This window comes from Hemiscyllium ocellatum, chromosome 3, assembly GCF_020745735.1.
Source record: "Hemiscyllium ocellatum isolate sHemOce1 chromosome 3, sHemOce1.pat.X.cur, whole genome shotgun sequence".
Classification (NCBI taxonomy): domain Eukaryota; kingdom Metazoa; phylum Chordata; class Chondrichthyes; order Orectolobiformes; family Hemiscylliidae; genus Hemiscyllium; species Hemiscyllium ocellatum.
This window is the reverse complement of record NC_083403.1, coordinates 116,117,731-116,144,187: the sequence shown is the minus strand read 5'-3', so window position 1 is coordinate 116,144,187 and position 26,457 is coordinate 116,117,731. Positions and strand designations below refer to the sequence as shown.

The 26,457-nt window shown below is 38.2% G+C and overlaps 2 protein-coding genes across 4 annotated transcripts in view; one reads left to right on the top strand and one right to left on the bottom strand.

Moving 5' to 3' along the window:
* Window positions 1-18,807, top strand: part of LOC132834288 (angiopoietin-2-like) — an 85,615-nt gene extending 66,808 nt beyond the window's left edge. For both annotated transcript variants that reach the window (XM_060853014.1, XM_060853023.1), the window contains 2 exons: window positions 12,368-12,498; window positions 16,680-18,807. In XM_060853014.1, coding sequence (XP_060708997.1) covers window positions 12,368-12,498; window positions 16,680-16,840 — 292 coding nt within the window. In that variant the 3' untranslated portion in view covers window positions 16,841-18,807. The remainder of the gene's footprint in view (window positions 1-12,367; window positions 12,499-16,679) is intronic.
* The window catches only part of mcph1 (microcephalin 1), a 308,959-nt gene that overhangs the window by 152,738 nt on the left and 129,764 nt on the right, over window positions 1-26,457 (bottom strand). The gene's annotated exons all lie outside the window — the stretch shown is intronic.

The window sequence follows — 26,457 nt, the reverse complement described above, 5'->3', positions numbered from 1 at the left end:
ATCATAGTCTGAAAATCATGGTTGCAAGACTCATTCTGAACCTTGGCACCAGCATTGTGCAGGAATTAAGGAATGCTGTTTTGTTGGAGGTGCTGTCCCTCAGATGTGCTGTCGGTCCTAGTGAGCTGAAAATATCCTGTACAACTTCTCAAAGAGAGATGGAGTTCTGCTACTGTCTTGGCCACAACTTGTTATCTAACACCTAAAACAATGATCTAGTCATTTATATGATTTCAGTTTGCTGTGCTGATAATGGACATCTCACTTTATATGTCACCAACAGTTTAAAAAATGCTTCAATAGCAATATAGCACTTTGAGATGTCCTGAAGTCAAGACACGCATGAGAAAAATGCAAAATCTTTTTTAAAAACAATTGCACCTCAATAGTCAAATCAATATATTAATGCAAAGAGATATACTATTTTATTTTATTGTTTAATAAGTGAGAATAATCTAAAAGAAATCCTACAAGGCAAAGTCCCATTTTTTTTTAAAAAAGATATTAATTAGATTTCCTCCTTCAGGATAGCAGGTTAACATATCAATAAAGATGCCATGGTTTGGAAATCTGTGTATTTAGAGTGCAGTATGGGCTACATTTTAAATAAAAAAACTGCAGACAATGGACATCATAAACAAAACCAGAAATTGCTGGAGAAACACAGCAGGTTTGGCAGCTTCTGTGCTGTGAAAGCAAAGATTACGTTTTGGGTCCAACCATGCTTCTTCTGAGAAGTGTCACTGGACCCGAAACATTCACTCTGCTTTCACTCCGCAGATGCTGTCAGACTTGCTGCATTTTGTCAGCAATTTCTCTTTTTGTTGGTGCATTTTTAAAGTTGGGCTTCTTCCATAGCCCACCTAACTCCGACTCTAGAGTAGGATCCAGTGTATGCAACATGAAGACATTAGAACTTTTTTTTAGGTGATTACAGCAACAATTATCACAGCCATGGAGTAGTGGAAAAAGCTGTTCCCAATGTCAGAGTATGGAATAGCTTAATGTGCATGTCGGAGAGGAATGGTGGTGCTTGGATTGGGCCCAACAATCAGCTGGCAGTGTGTTTGGGGGCAGAGGTGAAGAGGTGGAGAAACTATGAATCACTACCCCACCCAGTGTACTGTTGGAAAGAAAAGAGTATCAGTCACACCCGAAGAATAATAACAACTTGTGTCTACGTAGAACATTTAACAAAGAAAAAAAAAGTACAAATGCACTCAATTGTAAGTAAATTTAAAAAAAGCTGAAGTAGTGTAGAGAGTTGATTGAAAAACTGTCTGATGAGTCTTTTAAGTGGATCGCAAAGGGAGAAATGTAGAGAATTATAATTAAATTTTATTGTCTCAAATACATGAGTAGTGAAAAGGGTACAATGTCGCCATTCCCGGCACTACCTGAGGTACCAAGGTACCTCAGTACAAAATCATAGGTATGAAGTAGAAAAATAAAGCAACAAAGTTAAACGTAACAGCCTTTCTTAGTATTAAGAAAAAATAAAGAAATGGAGTCTAAAACTTCAACAGTCTTTCTTAAGTACTTAGCCATGGTGGGCTCGCACTCCCTACAATGGCTCGATCTCCTCTGCTTTGGTCCACTCTCAGGGAGGTCTCAGGCGGCGGCCCACTCTTGAGGAATTGTCAGAATTTTGAGCCCATATAGTAAAACACAGAGTCATACAAAAGTATGAGATGTAAGATTCATTATTCCTTCCAAGACTAAAAATCTAAAATAAACCCCTCTTAAAAGTATATTTACTAGTACTGATGCTTTGCATTTACTTCCCAAACAAAAAAAACTGCTTGTGTTTTTTTTAATCGAGGCAGGGAAATGTCACTGCATTCAACACAAATCTAGCCAATCAAGCACAATTGCTTTGCTTCTTCCCATCAGAAAATGTACCTTAAAACCTGTTAAGGAGTCTTCTGGGGACACTTTTAATACATCAATAGCAGTTGTATTTCTAACCCAAGGAAGTTAAAGCACCACTGGAAAGTAGTACAAAGTTGTCTCACATCCAAGCCAAATATTTTTGCATCTGGAAACAATTATGGATCTTCAGCACTAGACTTTGGAAGGATTCTATAACATACCGCAATATTAAACTACAACTTCTGCAAAGTAGGTTATAATGGTTTTACATTAATGTAAACTCAAGCAATCACAAGTAAAATTATACTTCCTCTTGAATTTGCTTTCTTCGATTCAAAGAAATGTTAAGAATTGAAATGTAAGGAGCAATTTTCGTGAAGACAGGATAAACTACAACAAAAGCTTAGCAAACCCATGAAACAGAAACAATACCCCGGAAAACATTTTAAAACGATGAATTTGGATGCTACCCTCTGTAGACTTCCCACTGAACTATTTCATCAATTTTAATTGAAAATAGCTACTGTCTGGCCACATTTGTTAATTAGCATTTTAAAAACTTTGCTCAACAATAAATGAAGGTTGCATTGCATTAACTCAATTTCTTTAACTCTAGCAAATTGGGCATAAAAAAATGAAAGTTTCTAGTCACAGCACTTTTTGGAACAACTTATGAGAAGCTGACCGAACAGAAACCAAATTACTTTGAATGGTCTTGCTTAAGTTTGATCTTTTTGATCACAAAGAAAAAGCTGCTTTATAATGATAAAGGAAAATTCAAATTTCCATTAAGCCTTTATTTTAAATCTGACTTCTACTTGATCTATTACTTTGCAGAAAACAAGATTACTGACATCTTAAAATAATGCAGTCTGTATGCAAGAGAAACTTAACAGTGCACAAGAAATATCCCCACACAATAAACATATATGCTTACTGTGCTGTTAGCTAGTTCAATAATGCTCTAGATGTTTCCTCTGCTTTATCATACCCAAACTCTCACTTGATTTTGTTTGCATTCAAATGCAATACCTGTGTCAAGGAATTTTAGCCTTTGTAAGCTGAAAGAGATTTCATATAATAGACTTACTTAAGAATGACACCAATGTAAAGGCAAAGACATATTACTGTGAAATATTTGGATTAGTTCAATTTAGATCACTGTGCATTTATTTTGAACTTTAACAGTCAGTTCACATTTCACATGTTGCATCTGCCCATTCACATGGTGTTAACAAATTCTGAAACTTCCTTACAAAAGCCCAGTATACAGATTAAACAGAAGTTTTAGATTTAGAGTTTGGAACTGCAGTTCAAATAAATTTCCTTCTTACCCAGCTACCACACTGAACTGATGTTAAAATCTGGCTGCTCCAATTATTAAGCCAGTTAAGATAGTGAGTAGTTAAGTCTGCAGAATGTCAAGCATCCAGGTTTAGTCTTTCATTTGTGCTGATTTTTATGGCAATATGGATACTAGAAATAACAACTGTGATCTAAGGTTAGGGAAAGGGAAACCCACCCAGGGTTTCCTGCTCAATAGCAGAATTAAAAATGCACATGTATGGATTGGGTGCAGACAGCATCAAGGTTGGCTGTAATATCATCAATATTTCAATTGTCAGTTGACACTCACCAACTGTCACAGATGAAAATGACTGATTGGTCAAAGAATTAGAGGGGGGGCAACATCTGCAGAATACTACTTCAAAGAAGAGCAAGAGGAAGGAGAAACTTGGCAGAAAAATCAGAAAAAAAAATCTGCAATTGTTGAATATCAACCATATTGTCAACTCTTTCTAAAGTAACGACCAATTATTTCGACCCCATTTTTTCAGTAGTGGTAAATTCAGAAACAATCTATATTTGACATTGTTTGATAACTATAAACCTATGTTGATTCAGATTTATGAACTCCACACAGTGTTTTGATATGTGCTCATTAGATTGCTGTACCATCAGTCTTAAATTATGAAAAAAATACAGTGTATGCCCTGCTTTCTGGCCCCGATTAACATTATACAAAAAAGCAAATGAATAAGGATTCTATAATTTTTTTTCTCAGGAACTAATTGCCAGAATATTAAAAGTGACCTTTGGATAAACTAGTAATAACATGTTGCCAAGTAAATCAATTTTATCCTCTATGAATATACTGGATAAATATTACAATGGTAAATGGTTATCAGGACAAATATACTATCAGTTTTTGCCTTGATATTGTCAATTGCACAAAATAAAAAGTTTCCCACAACTTTATATTCATTTAAGGACAGTTCCAACAGCAATAAATAAACTAAAAAGAGACATACAAAAATATAAATGGATAAAATACTAGAACATTTCTGACCATTTTTCTGTTGTTGATTTAAAGGAAACAGACTCTTTCAGTAACTGTTAATATTTTGTTCCGTAGCATCAATTCTGGGGGTGCCAGTTACTAAGAAGGTAAAATGGATAGGAATACTACAAATGCACATACCAATTAAAAATATTATTAGGATTAAAGCCGACGTGTACATCATTCTTCCTATTAAGAATCTTCTACACCCAAAAGAAATCAAAAATCTGAAACTACAAAACAATGATCTGAATTGAATTGTGGAATTGGGTGTACAGCTTGAGAAGGAAACTAATACTTGATGCAGAAACCAGTTCCATTAGGATTCCAACCTATGAAACTTCCAGAGAAATCTGTGCCCCATTGCAGCTGATACATGCCCACAATATCGCTAAGAAAGCTTAGAGTCATGCCATTTCCAAATTTTCCTGGGGAGTCTGCACAGAATGTTAATAGATTTAATGGAACATACCCTAGATTGTGGGACTTCTGAAGGCCTCCAGGATAAAAGTACTACAAAACTATTCTAAGTAATAAATCAACATCACTAAAGCATGTGGAAAATATAGATGTGGAAAGCTTAGGACAATTTAGATGGACAATGATTTTGAAGATTCCTTGGATTTAGAAAGACAAAAGCAATAGGAGTTAGTAAGAATACTTTACAGTATAGCAATGTAATATTTGAACTAGTAGATAGGTATGTCTATCCAGGACAAATGATAATAGAGGATGGCTACAGCAGCATGGTGGGTCTGTCTAACTGCTAAATCAGAGTATATTCATGGATGGTGATGGAGAGGTCTGAAATTTTGGTCAATTTGTATGAGCCTGTGAGGAAAAGCTCGACTAAACTGTAGTACAATTCTCTCCATGATTTGGCATCAATCCCAAGATGTTAGCGAGGAAGACTTTGCAAGGTCAACATCTATGACTCTTAAAAAAAGGTCCCTGCTGTTAATGTATATTTAATCCATTTAAGTTGACAGATTCAACTTTATGAACAATCTTTACAGAGTCATTTGCAGTCTATCAAAGAAGCAGACAAAAAAAAATGCTTATTTCCTTCTCACTTTCCTTTCAGAATCAGAGATAAAAATATTCAGTCCAGCAAACTTGATTAGTCTGGTATCCATCTGTCGGGACAGATGCGAAATGTGAGGGGAGAAAAATGCTTCTTTACGTTCAAAGATCAGCATTTCTCATCCATTCTATTCTTCAAAAGACAAATAATTTATGATGAAGTCAATTTAACTACTCAATATTGATTGATATTTCAAAGTTAAAGTGACAGCAGTTGATTGTTGTTCTTCAACAAGGAAGAAGGGCTATGGAATGGGTGTGCTGTGCATTGGAAAACATGGGTTATATTTGTTTATATGAAGCAGAAAGAGGGAGAAAAAGGATGGGCATTAGCAGTACTTCCACAGCTTTTTAATGACCTCTATCTGAGTATTAAATATTACAACAGTAATTAATAACCCTGGAGTGAGCTGCTAATGCCCATTATTAGGAAAGAAGCCATAAATGATGTGTTATATTCAAAGTTGAGATACATTCATGATGGTTAAACTGGCATGAGAATATAATTATTTTCTTTGGCGCCAATACTAACCATTTACCACTCCATCAATAATCAACTCGACAAATGTAGAGAGAGAAAGTGTTATTATTTCAGGGGGACGACCAGACATTAGAACTGGAAAGAGTTATAGATATTAAGTACAGAGGCTAGGAAAATACAAAAGCCAAGTTACATGATGAGATGGAAGGCAGAAAGAGTTTGTAATTGCACAAGAAAAGAAAGAGTGTAAATGAGAATTGGAGAACTATCAGTAAAAACAACCATGTGAAAAAGGGGCTCCATTTTACCAGAGCGGTGAGGAGAGAAGGAGTGGTGAATTGAGTGCTGCCGGGAAGGGTGAGTTTTCCCACATTAAAAGGGACTTACCTTGGGAGTCGAGCCTCCATTTGTCAGATATTTGTGTGGTTGCCTTACCCGAAACACTACTCGGGTAGTGTCTCCCACCCATCCTCCTCCTCCTCTAACCAAAAAAAAAGGTTCTGTGCGCCAGATTGATAAGGTATCGAGTTTATTTTTTATTCCTTATCTTTTCAACAGTTTCTTTGGGAATTTAGAATAGTAGGAATGGAGGTTAGGGCAGTTGAATGTTCCTCCTGCAGAATGTGGGAGGTAAGGGTCACCACTAGTGTCCCTGCTGACTAATCCTGCGGGAAGTACACCCAACTCCAGCTCCTTGAAAACCGTGTTAGGGAACTGGAGTTGGATGAAATTTGGATCGTTCGGGAGGCAGAGCGAGCTATTGAGAGGAGTTACAGGGAGGTAGTCACTCCTAAGGTACAAGAAAAAGGCAGATGGATTACAGTCAGGGAACGGAAAGGGAACTGGCAGGCAGTGCAGGGATCCCCTGTGGCCATTGCCCTCAACAATAAGTATACCGTTTTGGATACTGTTGGGCGGGGGGGGGGGAAGTGGAATTACCAGGGGAAAGCAGTGGAGCACAGGGCTCTGGCACAGAGTATGTCCCTGCTGCTCAGAAGGGAAGGGGGAAGAGGAGCAGAACACTAGTCATTGGGGACTCCATAGTTAGGGGGACAGATAGGAGGTTCTGTGGGAACGAGAGAGACTCACGATTGTGTTGCCTCCCAGGTGCCAGGGTTCGTCTGGTCTCTGATCGTGTTTTAGGGATCCTTAAGGGGGAGGGAGAGCAGCCCCAAGTCGTGATCCACACAGGCACCAACAACATAGGTAGGAAGAGAGATGGGAATTTAAAACAGAAATTCAGGGAGTTAGGATGGAAGCTTAGAGCTAGGACAAATAGAGTTGTTGTCTCTGGTTTGTTGCCCGTGCCACGTGCTAGTGAGGCAAGCAATAGGGAGAGAGGAGTTGAACACGTGGCTACAGGGATGGTGCAGGAGGGAGGATTTTGTATTCTTGGATAATTGGGGCTCTTTCTGGGGTAGGTGGGACCCCTACAAGAAGGATGGTCTTCATCTTAACCAGAGGGTACCAATATCCTGGGGGGAAAATTCGCTAAGGCTATTGGGGTGGGTTTAAACTAATCCAGGGGGGGGATGTGAACCAAAATTGTAGTTTGAGTATAGAAAAGGTTGTGAGTAGGGAGGTCCAAAATCAAGTTTCAGGGACGCAAGATGGCACCAGCAAGCAAGAAGTTGGTTTGAAGTGTGTCTACTTCAATGCCAGGAGCATCCGGAATAAGGTGGATGAACTTGCAGCGTGGGTTGGTACCTGGGACTTCGATGTTGTGGCCATTTCAGAGACATGGATAGAGCAGGCACAGGAATGGTTGTTGCAGTTCCAGGATTTAGATGTTTCAGTAAGAACAGAGAAGATGGTAAAAGGGGGGGCGGGGGGCATTGTTGGTCAAGGACAGTATTACAGTTACAGAAAGGATGTTTGGGGACCCGTCAACTGAGGTAGTATGGGCTGAGGTTAGAAACAGGAAAGGAGAGATCACCCTGTTGGGAGTTTTCTTTAGGCCTCAGAATAGTTCCAGAGATGTAGAGGAAATGACAGCAAAGATGATTCTCGATAAGAGTGAGAGAGACAGTGTAGTTGTCATGGGGGACTTCAACTTTCCAAATATTGACTGGGAACACCATAGTACGAGTACTAGAGATGGGTCAGTTTTTGTCCAGTGTGTGCAGGAGGACTTCCTGACACAGTATGTAGACAGGCCAACCAGGGGTGAAGCCACAGATTTGGTACTGGGTAATGAGCCCGGCCAGGTGTTAGACTTGGAAGTAGATGAGCACTTTGGTGGTAGCAATCACAATTCTGTTATTTTACTTTAGTGATAGAAAGGGATAGGTGTATTCCACTGGGCAAGAGTTACAGCTGGGGGAAAGGCAATTATGACGTGATTAGGCAAGATTTAGGAAGCATAGGATGGGGAGGAAACTGCAGGGGATGGGCACATTAGAAATGTGGAGCTTATTCAAGGAAAAGCTCCTGTGTCCCCTAGGTAAGTATCTACCTGTCAGGCAGGGAGGAAGCTGTAGAGCGCGGGAGCTGTGGTTTATGAAGGAAGTGGTATCTCTGGTCAAGGGGAAGAAGGAGGCTTACATTAGGATGAGATGTGAAGACTCAAGTAGGGCGCTTGAGCGTTACAAGGTAGCCAGGAAAGACCTAAAAGAGACAGCTCAGAACAGCCAGGAGGAGACATGAGAAGTTGTTGGCAAATAGGATCAGGGTAAACCGGGTATTTAAGGAATAAAAGAATGACGAGAATAAGATAAGGGCCAATCAAGGATAGTAGTGTGAAGTTGTGTGTGGTGTCTTAGGAGATAGGTGAAGCACTAAATGAATATTTTTTGACTGTATTCACTCTAGAAAACGACAATGTTGTTGAGATACAGGCTACTAGATTAGTGTGATTGAGGTTCACAAGGAAGAGGTATTAGAAATCCTGCAGAGTGTGAAAATAGATAAGTCCCCTGGGCCAGATGGGATTTATCCTAGGGTCCCAGATGAAGCCAGGGAGGAGATTGCCGAGCCTTTGGCAATGATCTTTAAATCGTCATTGTCTCCAGGAATAGTGCCAGAAGACTGGAGGCTAGCAAGTGTGGTTCCCCTGTTCAAGAAGGAGAGTAGAGACAACCCAGGTAATTATAGACCAGTGAGCCTTACTTCAGTTATTGATAAAGTGTTGGAAAACATTATAAGAGATGGGATTTATAATCATCTAGAAAGGAATAATTTGATTAGGGATAGTCAGCACGGTTTTGTGAAGGGTAGGTTGTGCCTCACAAACCTTAGAGCTCTTTGAGAAGGTGACCAAACAGGTAAATGAGAGTAAACCGGTTGATGTGGTGTATATGGATTTCAGCAAGGCTGAAAGAAGACAGAGGGTGGTGGTTGATAGGAAACGTTCATCCTGGAGTCCAGTTACCAGCGGTGTACCGCAAGGGCCGGTGTTGGGTCCACTGCTGCTGGTAATTTTATAAATGACCTGGATGAGGGCGTAGAAGGGTGGGTTAGTAAATTTGCACACGACACTAAGGTCGGTGGAGTTGTGGATAGTGACGAAGGAGGTTGTAGGTTACAGAGAGACATAGATAAACTGCAGAGCTGGGCTGAGGGGTGGCAAATGGAGTTGAATGCGGACAAGTGTGAAGTGATTCACTTTGGTCGGACTAACCTGAATGCAAAGTACTGGGCTAATGGTAAGATTCGTGGTAGCGTAGATGAGCAGAGAGATCTCGGTGTCCAGGTATGCAAATCCTTGAAAGTTGCCACCCAGGTTGACAGGGTTGTTAAGAAGGCAAACAGTGTTTTAGCTTTTATTAATAGAAGGATCGAGTTCCGGAACCATGAGGTTATGCTACAGCTGTACAAAACTCAAGTGCGGCCACATTTGGAGTATTGTGTACGTTTCTGGTCACCGCATAAGAAGGATGTGGAAGCTTTGGAAAGGGTGCAGAGGAGATTTACTAGGATGTTGCCTGGTATGGAGGGAAGGTCTTATGAGGAAAGGCTGAGGGACTGGAGGCTGTTTTCGTTAGAGAGAAGGAGGTTGAAAGGTGACTTAATAGAGACATAGAAGATAATCAGAGGGTTAGATAGGGTGGACAGGGAGAGCCTTTTTCCAAGTATGGTGACGGTGAGCACGAGGGGGCATAGCTTTAAATTGAGGGGTGATAGATATAGGACAAATGTCAGAGGTAGTTTCTTTACTCAGAGTAGTAAGGGTATGGAATGCTTTGCCTGCTATGGTAGTAGATTCGCCAACTTTAAGTACACTTAAGTCGTCATTGGACAAGAATATGGACGTACATGGAATAGTGAAGGTTAGATGAGCTTCAGATTGGTATGACAGGTTGACACAACATCAAAGGCCGAAGGGCCTGTACTGCTATGTAATATTCTATGAGACCATGATCTGAAATTGTTGAACTCAATGTTGAGTCCAGATGGCTGTAATCAAGAAATAAGACCTTATATTGAGCTCCATTTGAACTTTGTCAGAGGCAGAGATCAAAGTACAAAAAACATGGACAAGCAAAAAAATAGCAGGGGTAATTTACTTGGGTTAAGTGTGAGGTTGTCCACTTCAGTGGGAAGAATAGACCGTAAGAATATTAGTTAAATGGAGAGATTCTCCAGAAGAGAGAGTAGAGAATGATCTGGATATCACTGTATCTGAATTACAAAAGTTAGCACACAGGTACAGCAAATAATTCGGAAGATGGGTCAATTATTGGTTACTGTAAGGCAAAGAGTATACGAACACAAATGTTTCTAAAACTGCACAGGATTTACTGAGATGAAACGCAGTTTTGATTGTCTTCCTCGTTTTTATCTTTACTTAATAGGAGACATACTTGTATTGAAAGAATTGTTGCATGGATACAAGGCATTAGTGAGACTGCACTTGGAGTATTGTGCACAGTTTGGATCCCCTTACTTGAGGAAAGTGGCATTAGAGGTAATTCACTATTTGATCCCATAGATGAGGGGTTTGTCGTATGAAAAGAGATTGAACCGTTTAGGCTTATACTCTCTGGAATTTAGAAAATTGAGGGGAAATTAAATGGAGGTATTCAAGATGATAAAAGGTGTGGATAAAATAGACAGGGAGCAGATGCTTCCCCTTGTGGGACATTCTTGGATGAGAAGTCATAGTCTTAGGATAAGGGATAGCAAATTTATAATAAAGTTAAAAGGAAACTACTTCTCCCAAGGGTTGTGAATCTGTGGAATTTACTGCTCTAAATGCAGTGGATTCTGGGACAGTGAGTAAATTTAGGGAGAAGTTAGACAGATTTTTAATTGGCAATGGGTTGAAGGGGTATGGGAGAAGGCAGGAAATGGGGTGAGGAACATATCAGCCATGATTGAATGGTGGAGCAGACTCGATAGGCTGAATGGCCTAATTCTGCTCTTGTATCTTACGAACTTATGAAAACATTTCCTAGACGATTCATGAAGCTGATTCCTGGGATGAAGGGGGTGATTATGTGGAAGAATTGAGGAGGTTGGGCCTATTATTTAGAAACATAGGAGTCTGAGAGGATTTAACTGGACGGATACTGAAAGGAAGCTTTATCACGTGGGGCTGTCTAAAACCAGGACAGTTTTGAATTAAGCAGAGCCCCATTAAAATTTGGGAATTTCCTCTGAGGTTTGTCAGACTTTAGAATATTCTTCTAGATAAAGTACTGGAAAGTTGGTGATAGAATAAAGTCAAAGATGAGTTAGACAGGTTTTAACATTTAAAAAAAGTGGAGAAACTCAGCAGCTACACAACTTGTAACTTTTATTTTCAGTGCACAGACCTTTGAGGTCCATGCAAGCAGCGACTCCTGCATGCAAAAGTCAATGCATTCACATGCTGATCAACATGCACAGGACCTCGGAGCTACACAGCTTAGAGGGACCATTGCTTAGCAGGTCAAGCAACATCACTGATGCAAGAAAGTAAATATCGTGTTTCCAATATGACACTGTTTTAAGATGTTTCCAAATAAGCATCATTGGACTTGAAACGTCAACTCTTTTGTGAGTCCTGTGGAGTTTCTCCGACATGAACTAACTTTATTTCAGATCACCAGCATCAACGATACTCTTTTATTGGACAGATTTTTGATTGACAAAAGAAGTCAATTGGGTGGGGAGAAGAACCAGATAGGAAAGTGAAGTTAAAGCCACAGTCAGTCACTCACACTTGAATCGAATGGTAGAGCAAGTTCAAGGAGCTGAATAGCTTGATCCTGCCCTTATTTCTTATGTACAGATGACTACGAAGAACAGTCCTTACATTATTCCCATCTCACTATCTTCAAAAGAGCTTCGTTGATTTCCATGTTCACTCCTACTACATAAAACTGACCCAAAGGAAGGAACATGTCCACACTCCTAATTACCAAAATGAGGTGTTAAGGAATCTGTTTTCACCATGGTTTAAAATTAAAGTGTTGCTATACAATTAACCCTATAAATTAGAGTATAAAATTTATGCTGACACCTGGAATCTGGTAGGTTTCTTTTTGGAAAATGCCATTTCACAACTTTTCCTTAAACGACCTGAATTAAAGTGTTCTTTTACACACAGATATAGTAAGTTAATGGATAAAAGTAACACTTTCCATCCTGATCTTTTCCCTCTACAGAATTCATCTTAAAGGCTACAGTGGGACAGCTGGCAGGATAAGCAGCCTCAGCCATCTTGGAAATTATTTTAGCACAAAAGATTCAGACAATGACAAATGCCTTTGCAAATGTGCACAAATGGCATCAGGAGGTAAGACAGAAAATGACACATTTTAAAGAGACATGCATTTATCCTTGGAAAACACACAAAGTTGTTAAAATATGTGGGCAGAAGCATAAGCCACTAATTTCTTACAGTTACTTTCTATATTCTTAAGATTCTGGGTATTTTACCTGACTTTTTAGGATCACATTCCAGAATTCCATCTGCTTATCATTATGCAGATTTATGGTGACTATGGTCAAATTATATTTTTATTGCATAGGATGCTAGGATTTTTCCCAGTGTGCTTTCAGTGTTTTGGGGTCTGAATTCCACATTTCTAGTAATTTTCCCATGAAAACCACAAACAGTAACTTTAGCATTAGTGTATCAGTTGCCAAGTGAATTTTGAATGTCAGCGTCCCAAAGCTGTTAGCTAAACTTTGTGCTTGTTCGGTAATTTGAAGTGACAGTCTGAATTAATATTAAGTACTTATGTTTGCAGTTTGGCACACAGGATTTATAGATTCAGGCATTGGGGAAACTCTACACAAATACAGATTTGCAGCTTGGAGTTTCTGTTGCACTATTATGCTGTGCCATAAGCAAATAAATATTTGGTGTAGTTTTAGTTATTCATACAATTGACTGCCTTGCACATGAAACATCTCGGATTAAATGAATCCAAACATGCCCAATGAGTCACCTTAATGCACACAATCCAGCATATCCCATTGTTAATTTATATATCACAATTGCACAAGTGCAACATCTGCCCACAATCTTCTCCAAAGGGTTGAAGGAAATACACAGGATATTACAGAATTTCAGTTTTGATGAAAGGTAACAACTTGAAACATTATGATGTTTCGCTCTCCATTATGTTGCTAGATCTGATATGTATTGCCAAGCACTATGTTTATTGAAACAATTGTTATTTAAAAGTATATTCTCCCTTTTACAGAATTATTAGAAACAAGATTAAAACAAATTTTCTCAAACATAGCTGCAATTTGCCATTCCCCAGTGCAATTAGCTAGACAAATCTGTGTTGTTACATTAGAGTGTCTTTAATTTAAAAATACGTTGTTTCCTTCATTTACTATATTCTACCCAATTAAACCAAACCTAAAATCTACAACCTCATTCCAAACTTCATGTAAAAGTATTGCAATTGGAGCTAACAGTCCAAACATTGCATTCCAAATAGGAAATTGTATATTTTAATAAACAAATTCATTTTCGGCATCCATATATAAGAATGAAAGAGGCATCTCCATGTGCCATTTTTTATATAAATTGCCATAATTATAATGTGCCAATTCGACTACATTTCCTTCAGAGTAAAGGCTGGGAACGCCTGATTCTATTATTGTTAAATGTCATAGAAACAAAATAGAATTTGTTTGCCATTGTCATGCAAACTTCAAAAGGTTGTTGCAGTCACGAAACACAGATACTGTGTATTGTTCTCTAGCTTTCAAAATCTTTTTGCAAGGAAATATTTTGACATTGACTTCCATCATTTAGTCAGTTTTCTGTGCATTACTGCACAGTAAAAGATAGCAAATTTACAAGTATGTTAAGTTGAATATTATAAGTATGGACAATTAAAATATAAAATATACATAAATTGTACATTACCAGTACCTTGTCACTACCAGTAAAATTGGCCTTATCAAATTTTCCACAGAAACTCCTTCTCTTGAATAGGTTGTGGGCTGTGATTTCTGTGTTGCAGAGATAATATATGACTGGAGATACTAAACCACAACCACCACAATGTTTCAATATGCAGAGTTCTGTTACCAGTCTGGTATCACCTTTAAAGAATGTTAGGCTGAGGTGAAGGTGGAAAACAGACGCAGAAGTAACATTGGTATCAGATTTGAAGCACTGATGCATTGCACATAGTGCTAGAGACTTTTAAAATTTATTCCTTGGGAATCGATATGTGGAAAGAGAATCAGCACTGGGAGAATCGCTTAAGTGCAAATGTACAGTGGGTTCTTAAAGCTGCAACATTGGAAAGATCTAATTTGTTTATCAGCAGGAGATGTTTATGAGTGGGAGGGAGAATCTGCAACCAGATTTGAAGTAAACTCTCAATTTTCACATAACTATTTTATGTGCTTTTTGTTTGCTATCATATTTCTGTCACGCTTCTCCGCTCTCCTGCATGCTCTCTATATCTTGTGACATGGTTTGTAAATACAAAGTATGGAGCTGGGCAGCTGTCCATGACAATACCATGTTGGTATTCATCATACGCCAAGTCAAAAAATGGTGATCATCAATATCAAATAAGGACAATTAAATTTTGTTCCCCATCACATCAACATGGAATTCTTTCCCAAGAGGTCATTTGACCAAACATGCCTGAGCCAATTGTTCAAAAGCGCTATCCAAATGATCCCCCTATTTCCCCATTCCTTTACAAAATATATTCAATTTCATTTTGAAATTTACCATTCATTTGTTTCCATCCTTTTAACCCAGATAATAAAATCACTTAATTATAAATAGAATGGTTAATTTCACCTCTGGTTCTTCTGCAGATTATTGATACCCCCTACCATGAGAACCAGTTACTCTTTATGCATTTTGCCTAAATCCTTTGAAATTGTGAACACCTCCATTTAATCTTTGATTAAATTTTCCTAGTTTAAGAAGAACAATGTCAGCATCCATCGTCTCTCCACATAAATGAAGTCCTTTATGATGTCATTTTTCCATGTCAACAATTAATATTAACTTGCATTATATAGCAACTTTACTGTGGCCATTTCATTAGCCACAATGCCCCCGGCAACCTCATCTGGGTTGGGTCAGCTTCTATAGTTCATACAAAGGTCTACCTTTTCATCACCTCTGTTAGAAGAATGCTTGTCCCAAAATCTCACCTTGGTAATTTCTTTCAGGTAAACAGTGTGATGATTGAAGGCATCATTTTTGGTCTGTTGTACCTAGCCAACAGTTTAATTAATCTCCCTGCCAGTCTGATAATGAACTAGATTATTCAGAACCTTAGCATCCTGCTCGATTCTAGGCAGATCTTGTGACCTTGGACAGTCTCCATCACAAAGATCATCTGAATCCACTATTGGAACATTGCTTGCCTTCAAACTACTTCAGCCAACTGTTGCTGTTAGCCATATCTGTGTCATTCGAGACTGAACCAATACAATGCTCTACACATTATCCAAATCTTATCTCCTAATGTTTTGCACTGAATCCTTATGGATTGACCTAAATTGTAGCATGGTCTCCAAGACAATCCAGCTTAAAATTCTCATCCTCATGCTGAGATTTCTTTATGGCCTTGTCCTTCCCTAACTTGGCAACCTTCTGCAGCTCTACAACAGCTTTGACTTTTTTAACTCCTTACTCTCCATCATTACGACTATACAGTTATCTGTCTTGGCCTCACAAATAAAAATCCCATCTTTCAACATTCTAAAAGCTACATTTGGTTGCTACTTATCTTAATATATTTAATTTGGTTAATTCATAGAATCATAGGAACCCTACGCAGTGTAGAAGCAAGCCATTTGGTCTATTGAATCCACACCAGCCATCTGTAGAGACCCCATCCAGACGCACTCCATCCCTGTAACTGTGCATTTTCCATGGTTAACCCACTTAGCTTGCACATCCTAGGACACTACGGACAATTTAGTATGGTCAATCCAATTAACCTGCACATCTTTGGACTGTGGGAGGACACTGGAGGACCTGGAGGAAACCCAGGCAGACACAAGGAGAATGTACAAACTTCACCCCGACACTTGCCTGAGAGTGGAATCAAACCTGGGTCTCTGGCACTATGCAGCAGCAATGCCAATCGCTGAGTCACTGTACCATCAGTGTTAATGATCTCATTTCTATCTTGCTAAATATGTCGTAAGATAAATGTTTTGTGTAATGCATTTTCTTAACTGTGAAATAGCTGGTTAGTGTATTTTTAACTGAACCATGGTTGTTTTTCTGTAATCCAATCCCTTGATCTGAATGCATATAATCAATGATCCAATCTTCAGTAAGAATAGCCAGAAGGAAAAGTATTCAGCTGGGAAGAAACTCTTGATAACCATTTATAAGATTTAACCTTAATTTGTGATCTCCAAGGTAGTCTTAATCTGTGTGCCACAGACAAAAGTGTGTCTGTTGCAGTTTCTGTAGCCAACTTCCATTTGATTTTTTGCATTGTGTTTTCTTCCCCTTCACAGGATGGTGGTTTGATGCTTGTGGCCCATCTAACCTGAATGGATTATACTACTCAGCGGGTCAGAATACAAATAGATTCAATGGAATCAAATGGTACTACTGGAAAGGGTCAGGATACTCTCTCAAAGCTACAACTATGATGATCAGACCTGCAGATTTCTGATTATAATTCTTGTACATATTTTTGTCAGTTGTATAAAGATATTTCTTTCAGGAAGTCTGTAAAAACATAATTCATACTATATTTAAAATGTCAACTAATATGTACACCATGCATTAATATTTTACATTGTTTGAAAGTCAAGAAACCAGGTCCTAATGAACAAAGGAAGGCAAACTTGCCTGTGAATGGCCTTGCATATTTACTTTATTGTAGTCAATTCCTTTTTATGAAGAAGCATTAAGTAAACGGAGATAAACACTGGGAATACTAAAATATCAACCGAAATTAAATCCCTGCAAGAGAGGTTGATTCGCTTCTTGGTGACACTACTAAATGTAGTCATGTAGGAAATTAATTACTTTCCAGTTCAGATGGTATATTAATGAGTAATGAATACTTGATCATGACCACGCTTACATTTCAATAGGTTTCTATTGTTCTTCAAAGAAAAAAAGAACTCAAATAAACAAAAACTGGAATTATGAAAGATTAAAAATATAATTAAAAGAACCATATTTTTTAAGATTTAAGGTATCTTTTATTTCAAAGTAATTATCTTGCTCATCAGTGAGCTTTTGTTTGAAACTTGCAAACGTTTTCCCCCTCACAGGCCAAAGTATATTACACCAAGTTAATTTCTTTTGAATTTTTTTTTTCATTATCCAACAGAGGCATATGTTCCTGATATGTTCCAGAAACTTTAATTCCACATACAATTTTATATTGTCATCCATTAGAAAAGAAAAATTAATGATGCTGTCCCTTTGCAATGCAATTTTAACTGGTTAACTGATGTATTTAATAACTTGTTATGCATTACATTCTGAGTTCTTTAATTTGAAAAGAGCAGAGATCAATGAAACACAAAAAATTGTTGTGCTTCTAAACAGTGCCAGGTTAGAGACAGATTGAATGGTTAGGATGTGAAGATTTTTAGGTGATATTTGAACTTAATTAAAGAACATTTTTCTGATTAACTTCTTTTATGGATGTTGAATGAAGAGACTCCCAAATTAGTAAAAAGACGTCTGAGTGATTAGGGACTTCAAAATCTTAAATATTCCTATAAGTTTGGGAAGCTGTTAATTTTATCATATTGACTTCCATGATTTAACAGTGTCCTATGACAAAACTAACTTAGTAGCAAATACTTGTTCTTCAGATATCATTGAAGAAACCTTCCACAATAACTATGGACGCTAATTTTGATCATTGCTTTTTGAGTCTTGTCCAGAGAGATAGTTAGTTAACTACATGGAAATCAAAGATAATGGGGAGAATCCAGAAAGTTGCCAAGATCAAATAATCCACGTTCTTATGTAATGGTGTAACATGCTTGAGGGACCATCTGGCCTATTTATGCTCCTAGTTACACTCCTCTTCATTGTCTAATCTAAATAATTCTGGAGTGTAGTTCATCAAATTATTATTTCCTTAAAAATACATATAAACGTAAGTACTATATTGAGTTTTGCTTCAATAAGAGAATAGAATTTCTTAAGTAAGATATTCAAAGGAATCTTTCAGGAAAAACCATGCACATGCCTCAGTATGTGAAACATGATTCGGTTGAACAACCACCAATGTGCGAAATTTACTGATTCTCAATGCTCATGCAGAGACTGGTAAAATAAAATTGAAACTGCAAGCAACCAAAGGACCACAGAAACCCATGGGTCAACAGAATTAGTTTAAACCTTCAGTAGTTGTGAATGAGATATTTGAAATTTCATGTGCCTCAAAAATCAGCACTTGTCAAATAGATCTCAGACTGATCACACCAGAACAATCTTAAAGTTAAAGCTAAGCTTTGACAAATGAAAGCAAGACATAGATCTGCTCGAAGAGAAAAAAAACACAACACAAAGTTTTTTAAAAACATATTAAAAGTATAACATGACATTTGTACAACTCGCTTTCTCTGAGCTTCATATTGCTCTCAACAATACTTCATACAGTTGCTCATACAGTTTGTTCCTCTTAAAAGATGATGACTGAATACTTTGAATTAAAACATTTTATGAGTATGCTGTGTCATTAATTCTGCTTAATTCACATCACATTATTAAATAATTTTTGGTACAATATTAGTCAAGATGAATACAAGAGCAAAAAATTTGAGTTGGCCATTCAACCCCTCAAGGTTGGTCCTATCATTCAACAAGACCATTGTTGCTCTGCCTCAGGTGTCATCCATTTTCTGCCAACTCATCACAGCTTTCAACTCCCCAATATTTCAAGAATTTGTCTCCCTCTCTTTAAATGCTTCTTGATCTAGCCTCCACAACTTCTGGGTAAATAATTCCAGAAATTCACACCTCTCTAGGGGAAAAAATAACTTCTTTGCATCTCAATTTCAATTAGTGCTCTCTTATTCTGAAACAATGGTCCCTCTAACTATCCCATTGCAGATTCCTCAAGCCTTCATCAAAACATGCTCTTCCACTTATTTTTGTATCAGCAGCAAATTTGTACATGTTACACACTGCTCCGTTCTCCATGTAAATAACGTAGGCAGTAAATAATTGAGGTCTTAAGGACTGATCCTTCTGGCTCTGAGTTAAGTCCTACCAATCTGAAAAATACCCATTTCTCCTGATTCTGTCTTCTGTTTGTTAACCAAACTCAAATCCATGCGATATATTATTCCCAATACTGTGAGCTCCTACCTTTTGCAAACATATTATATATGGCACCTTATCAAATATTGTCTGGAAATCCAAATCCACCTATTCCTCTTTATCAATTCTGCTCATTATATCTTGGAAAAACTCTCATAGTTTTACAAAGATAGTTTTCCTTTCACAAAATCATGTTGACACCAACTACATTAAGCTTTTCTAAATGGCTTGCCTTTTTTTCTGTAATTATTGACTCTAACATTTTCCCATTGATCGATGTTCGGCTAACTGGTTTATAGTTTTGAGTACTGTCTTCTTCCCTTCTTGGGAGGGGTGCCTCGTGAGTGGTTTTCCAGTCTGCTCAAACCCATCCAGAGTCAAATAAGTTCTGGAATATTTTAACAAATACCCTCACTATGTCTTAAGCCACTTCTTTTAAATCCTTGAGTACTGACCTGGTTACCTGTCTGTCTTCAGTCCCATTAATTTGTCAAATAATTTGTTCGTTGTGATAGAGACTGCTTCTAGATGATCAGTCTACCCAGATACAACCAAAATTTGGATGATAAGCTTAGTTGATTAAAGTGCCTGAGTCCCTGGGTTCAAATCATAGTGGTGCCAATACCTAACTTTAAATCACCTAACTTTAATCTAACCAGAGATCTGGTAATGTCTAATGAGGCGGAATCTTTCAAAGGACACCTGAGGATTTAAGGGCCCTCTTGTGGTGTAGAGGGAGAGTCTCTACACCTGGACCAGGAGGCCTGTGTTTAAGGCCCCACCTGCAGCAGAGGTGTATTATCATATCTCTGAACAGGTTGATTAGAAAAATATGTTACATTAAGAAAAAGAACTTGTAATTGTCCTGTTGAACATTTAACACCGAAGAAAATTAACCTTTACAAACACAGTATTAAGAACCAATAAAGTCCTGGTGACAGTACTTGTTATAAGCAGATAATACCCGAATCACATTCAATCAGACCTTTCCTGATGTACAGAATTTTTGGCAGTTACACGAGAAAACTATGAAGAAATCTTATCACACTGGGTTCATTGAACAATTTTGATCTTTTTGCATATAGGAACATTAATATATCAGATGGAATTGCCATCGGTGCTAGGTCCACAACTTTTCGTCATTTATATAAATGATTTGGATGTGAGCATCAGAGGTACAGTTAGTAAGTTTGCAGATGACACCAAAATTGGATAGCGAAGGAGGTTACCTCAGATCACAACAGGATCTTGATCAGATGGGCCAATGGGCTGAGAAGTGGCAGATGGAGCTTAATTCAGATAAATGTGAGGTGTTGTATTTTGGGAAAGCAAATCTTAGCAAGACATATACACTTAATGGTAAGGCCCTATGGGGTGTTGCTGAACAAAGAGATCTTGGAGTGCAGGTTCATAGCTCCTTGAAAGTGGAGTTGTAGGTAGGTAGGATAGTAAAGGAGGCATTTGGTATGCTTTCCTTTATCGGTCAGAGTATTGAATACAGGAGTTGGGAGGTCATGTTGTGGCTGCACAGGACATTGGTTAGTTCACTGTAGGAATATTGCATGTAATTCTGGTCTCCTTCCTGTCAGAAAGATGTTGTGAAACTTGAAAGAGTTCAGAAAAGATTTACAAGGATGTTGCCAGGGTTGGAGGGTTTGAGCTATTGGGAGAGGCTGAACAGGCTGGGGCTGTTTTCCCTGGAGCGTCGGAGGCTGAGGGGTGACCTTATAGAGGTTTGCAAAATTATGAGGAGCATGGATACGATAAATAGACAAAGTATTTTCCCTGGAGCGGAGGAGTCCAGAACCAGAGGGCATAGGTTTAGGGTGAGAGGGGAAAGATATAAAAGAGAATTTAGGGGCAAGTTTTTCACGCAGAGGGTGGTACGTGTATGGAATGAGCTGCCAGAGGAAGTGGTGGAGGATGGTACAATTGCAACATTTAAAAGGCATTTGGATGGGTATATGAACAGGAAGGGTTTGGAGGGATATGGGCCGGGTGCTGGCAGTTGGGACTAGATTGGGTTGGGATATCTGATTGGCATGGACGGGTTGGACTGAAGCTGTCCATCTCTATGACTCTGATGCAACTCCATAAGCGGAAAGGCAGATACGAAAATAAATAATCATATGGCTCACCAGTATCACTTTTGCAATGACAAAAACTAACCAGCAATACATTTAGTCAGAGTAGAACAGTGTGGAAAGTCATTTGTCACACAGTTAATATTTGAGTTGAACGTAAAAAAATACATCATGTAAGAAGGTAGTAACAGAGATTGTGGCATATTGTTCCACTCCTTTTTATGGCCTTAAAGATCGCTTTTTTGAATATACTTGGGATATAAGTCAACTTACTTTTCAGCCAGGACATGTTATACACTCATTAATTTGAAATATGCGTTTGGAGCTATTTTTCTCAAGGCTCAAAAGGCTAAATTGCATGCCAATGTCTACAGCAATCTTAACTCATAGCCCTTTCTAGTTCGCAATAGTGGGGATAATAGATGATTTCATGTTAATATATGGAAATCAAAAATAACCAGCACAGTCCTCCTTATTTTTGAAAGTAATTACTCACATACAACATCATGATATGTATTTTCATTAGGAACCACTTTAAACAAACGCTGTATCTTAACAGGTCAGGCAGCAACTGAGGAGCAGGAGAATCGACGTTTTGGGCAAGAGCCCTTCATGAGGAGGAGCCCTGTTTCTCGGATGCTGCTTGACCTGCTGCGCTTTTCCAGCACCCACTGTCAACTCTGATCCCCAGCATCTGCAGTTCTCACTTTCTCCTATATCTTAAGAATCAATTCATATTTCCCTTATTCTACTGTATGAGAGAGACTACACTAATTTCTGCCTCAGTGCTCAGATATAATTCAGACCATGTATGGTAACAAAATCATGCTAGCTAATGAGGAAATGAGGGAGATTTGTAAAATTGAGCCAAATTAAAAACTATATGAATCTTTCTCAATCAGCAGGAAGCTTGGCAATTCTTGTACTTCTGTATTATTCTTTGGATTCAACACCAACTTCATAATTTGATTGTATAACCTAGGTTGAAACTCCCGTAGATACCAAGAGAGCGCTGCGTTATCAGAGCCCTATCATCTAGTAAGCTGTTAAATCAAATGGAAATCCCGGTGACCTGCTTACCATGCGTTCTTCAAACAAAATTACTAAATGAGCAAATTAATTAGCTATCCATCTAATTCACTGTTTGAGCAATCTTATTATATGCAAGTTAGCTGTTGGATTCGCCGATAAAGAAACAGCAGTGATAATTTTTCAAATGTAAAATTATTGCATCTACAGCATTTTGGGATATCCTGGAAAACTGAAGTACATTATATAAATACAATTTCTTTAATCATGTGTTTTTTTTTCTTTCCAAGGAATTTCTGCTTCTTTTAGCTCCTTTCATAATCTCATGACATCTCAAAATTTCTTACACTGAAAGATGTTTGACATATGGTCACTTATCATGTAGGGAACACAGCAGCAATGTCACACAAATGATAATGATATAATACTTTGTAGTGACAGCGATTAACGAATAATTACACTACTGAAAGCTTCCCTGTTCCTCTTCAAAAAAAAAAGCCCAGTGGGAACTTTTCCATCCAAATGCACCTCTTACAAAGTAATACTACACTACCAGCTCAGAATCTATGTTCCCTTTTGTTGCAAGAAAGTGGAATATTTTCTTCATGATGAAAGATGAGGAATTGTGAAGGCAAAAAGAGGTATGGTGTTCAGGTACACAATTCTATAAACAGTAGCATGTAGGCACAAACAACAATTAATACAACCTTTATCTTAAAATATCTGGAATACAAAGAGGGAGAAAGTCATTCCTTAGATGTACAGAACTTTGGTCATGCCCATCTGGAACAGTGTGTTCAGTTTTAGGGTACTGAGCCTCAGGACTCAGGACATTAACCTGGAATGGAGGACAATGCAGATTCAATTGAATTATACCAATGGATTAAAGTGCTAAAGTATGCTGATAGTCTGTCTAAACTTGGAGGGTGTATTTTTGAATTTTGAACTACAGGCAAATGGAGTTGCTGTGTGATTCAACGATTAACTTGTAAGTTTATTTTCTGCAATGGCGACTTTTTTTTAAACACAGCATTTGAGAGAGACTTCCTGGTGAATAATGGGGTTTATTTACACTGGGAATTTTTCTCTGCTGCGAATAAAATAAATGATTGAGCATTAGGTTCAGCTGATAAGGTCAGGGATTGTTTTTTTTTAAAATAGGGAAAACACTCAAAGCTTGAGGAAAAGCTTTCTGAGTTTCAGTTTGGAACACATTTTCAGAAGTGTTTGGCTAAAGCTGGATGCTTAAAACAGTTACTCTTGAGTAATGAAGCTAGTTTAGGAGTGGTAAGAAAGCATTTACCTCTGTGTAAGGAGTTTAGTTGAAAGGTTTGAGACCAGAAGTGCTTTGTAAACATTTGGGTTATTTGAAGCTAAAAGTTTAAGCTCAGTTATATGAAGGCCTCTAAAAGAGGATATCAAATTCTCACAACTAGGGATTGAAGCGAAGTTAAATCCAATGTGTGATACAGAAGGGCATTCTCTCTGGTGTGAGTACTGCAGTAGGATGCTGTTGGGATTAATAAGATTTTATTTTTGTCATTTGTTTTGAAATATTTAAACATGTGTTATATGTAAATAATTTGATGTATTCTATTTTATTTTCATTTCTTTTGCATAATAAACTTGTTTTATTTTTGAACCTGAATCCGCAGCACTGTGTTTGCATTTTAGTGGAAGATCACCTTATTGAAAACAAAACAAAATACGACCCATAAACCAGATTTCAGTCTGGGATCTCACTTGTCCAGTTTTAACATCAGCTGGGATCATAACAACACTGTACAGTGAGCTTTATAAGCATGGGCTGGGGACAGGGGTGCAGTTAGTAATTTGCTTGTCATGTACAGGAGAAGGAAATGCAATTTGGTACAACTTGCTAGACTTTGGAATGTATGGCTTATGCAGTGAGCAATATACTGGCACTGAAATTCATATACCACATTCCTCACTTGAGATAGAGGAAGAGCTTCTTTTTGACTTGACAGAATTCAGGTTTGTTGTGTACCCACCATCACATGAACAAAAGCGATATGAAACAGCTAGCTCCTTCTGCTGCTTCAACATTTGAGATAACTCATCTTTCCAGCATAATAAGGTAAACATTTTTCAGGCCTTGAAAAGTAGCAGCTCTCAGCCTGTTTGTGAGTTAATGTGATACATAGTGAGGAATGATCTTCTCAGGGTAAGCATTACATGAGGATTTCTCTGATGCACCTTATTTCAGCATCATGTTTGGAAGGTGAACAAATAGATTGGGCCCTAATTACAAGACTGCCGATAAGGCCAATCTTATAGCATGTAAGAATCTCAACATGGATACTGACCAGTGAAGGTAGGTTTATAGTAGACAGCAGGAGACACCCACTGGCTGATTTCTCAAGTAGGACATCAAGGAAAGGCTTGACTTCATGACTGTTGTATTTCAATGATGATTTTGAATGCAGCAATGGGTGGACCATAGTGTGTTTCCATGCTGTATGATTCTCTGACTCTATGTAAGGGATTCCTTACATTTGCTATATTTGGACCTGAGGCTACATATATCATCTACATATCAGAAATATACAAGGGGTAGGTGTCATTATGTCCTACTAAAGTCTGGAAGATACAAGATTGAATTCTTGGTCAAATAGTTGAGAGATGGATAGTTTAATACAAAACACATTTGCTCCACTCAAATCTTATTACCTCAAGAATGGAAACTTGCAGGGAATCGATCATCAAATGTGAAGGGTAAAGTTACAATAGTCCTACTGGACCATAAGACTGTTGTCTCATTGGAGTGGGCCAACTGGTGGTGGTTTAAACTGAGTCACCATGCTTTGGGGAAAGGGGGAAACTTGAGAAGAGGTGATGTGGGAATTGAACTGATAATGTTGGCATCACTCCGCATTACAAATCAGTTGTCCAACCAACTAAGCTAAGCTAACAGATCCCCTCCAGATTCATTATTGTTATACAAACAACCGATGCTAGAAATGCTCAGCAGGTCTGGCACTATTTCTGGGAAGGGAAACAGTCAATTTTTGAGGTTTTTAAAAAAAAATCAGAACTGGGAAAAGTTGGGCATTATGTTTTTGGCAAATGAAAAAGTGGAAGGTGAGAAGAACAAGGAGCAGACATGAAATGGCAAAAGGTTTCACGGTGCATTGCCAAAAGGGATGGCAATATGACAAGGAAAAAATGATGTGTTTATGGAGGTGGTGTGAAGAATAGGTCTTGAATAGTTGCTGACTGAGAGCAAAAGAAATAAGACAGAAATAATAGAGATTGGGTCAATGGGCTGAGAAGTGGCAGATGGAGTTTATTTTAGATAAGTGCAAAGCGTTGCATTTTAGGAAAGCAAATCTTAACAGGACTTATACACTTAAATGGTAAGGTCCTAAGGAATGTTGCTGAACAGAGACACCTTGGAGTGCAGGTTCATAGCTCCTTGAAAGTGGAGTCGATAGGAGATAGATAGGATAGTGAAGGCGGCATTTGGTATGCTTTCCTTTATTGGTCAGAGTATTGAGTACAGGAGTTGGGAGGTCATGTTGCGGCTGTACAGGACAATGGTTAGGCCACTATTGGAATATTGCATGCAATTCTGGTCTCCTTCCTGTTGGAAAGATGTTGTGAAACTTGAAAGGGTTCAGAAAAGATTTACAAGGATATTGCCAGGGTTTGAGGATTTGAGCTATAGGGAGAGGTTGAACAGGCTAGGGCTGTCTTCCCTGGAGCATCGGAGGCTGAGGGGTGGCCTTATAGAGCTTTACAAAATCATGAAGGGTATGGATAAGATAAAGAGACAAAGTCTTTTCCAAGGGGTGGGGGAGTCCTGAACTAGAGGGCATAGATTTAGGGTGAGAAGGGAACAGATATAAAAGAGACCTAACTA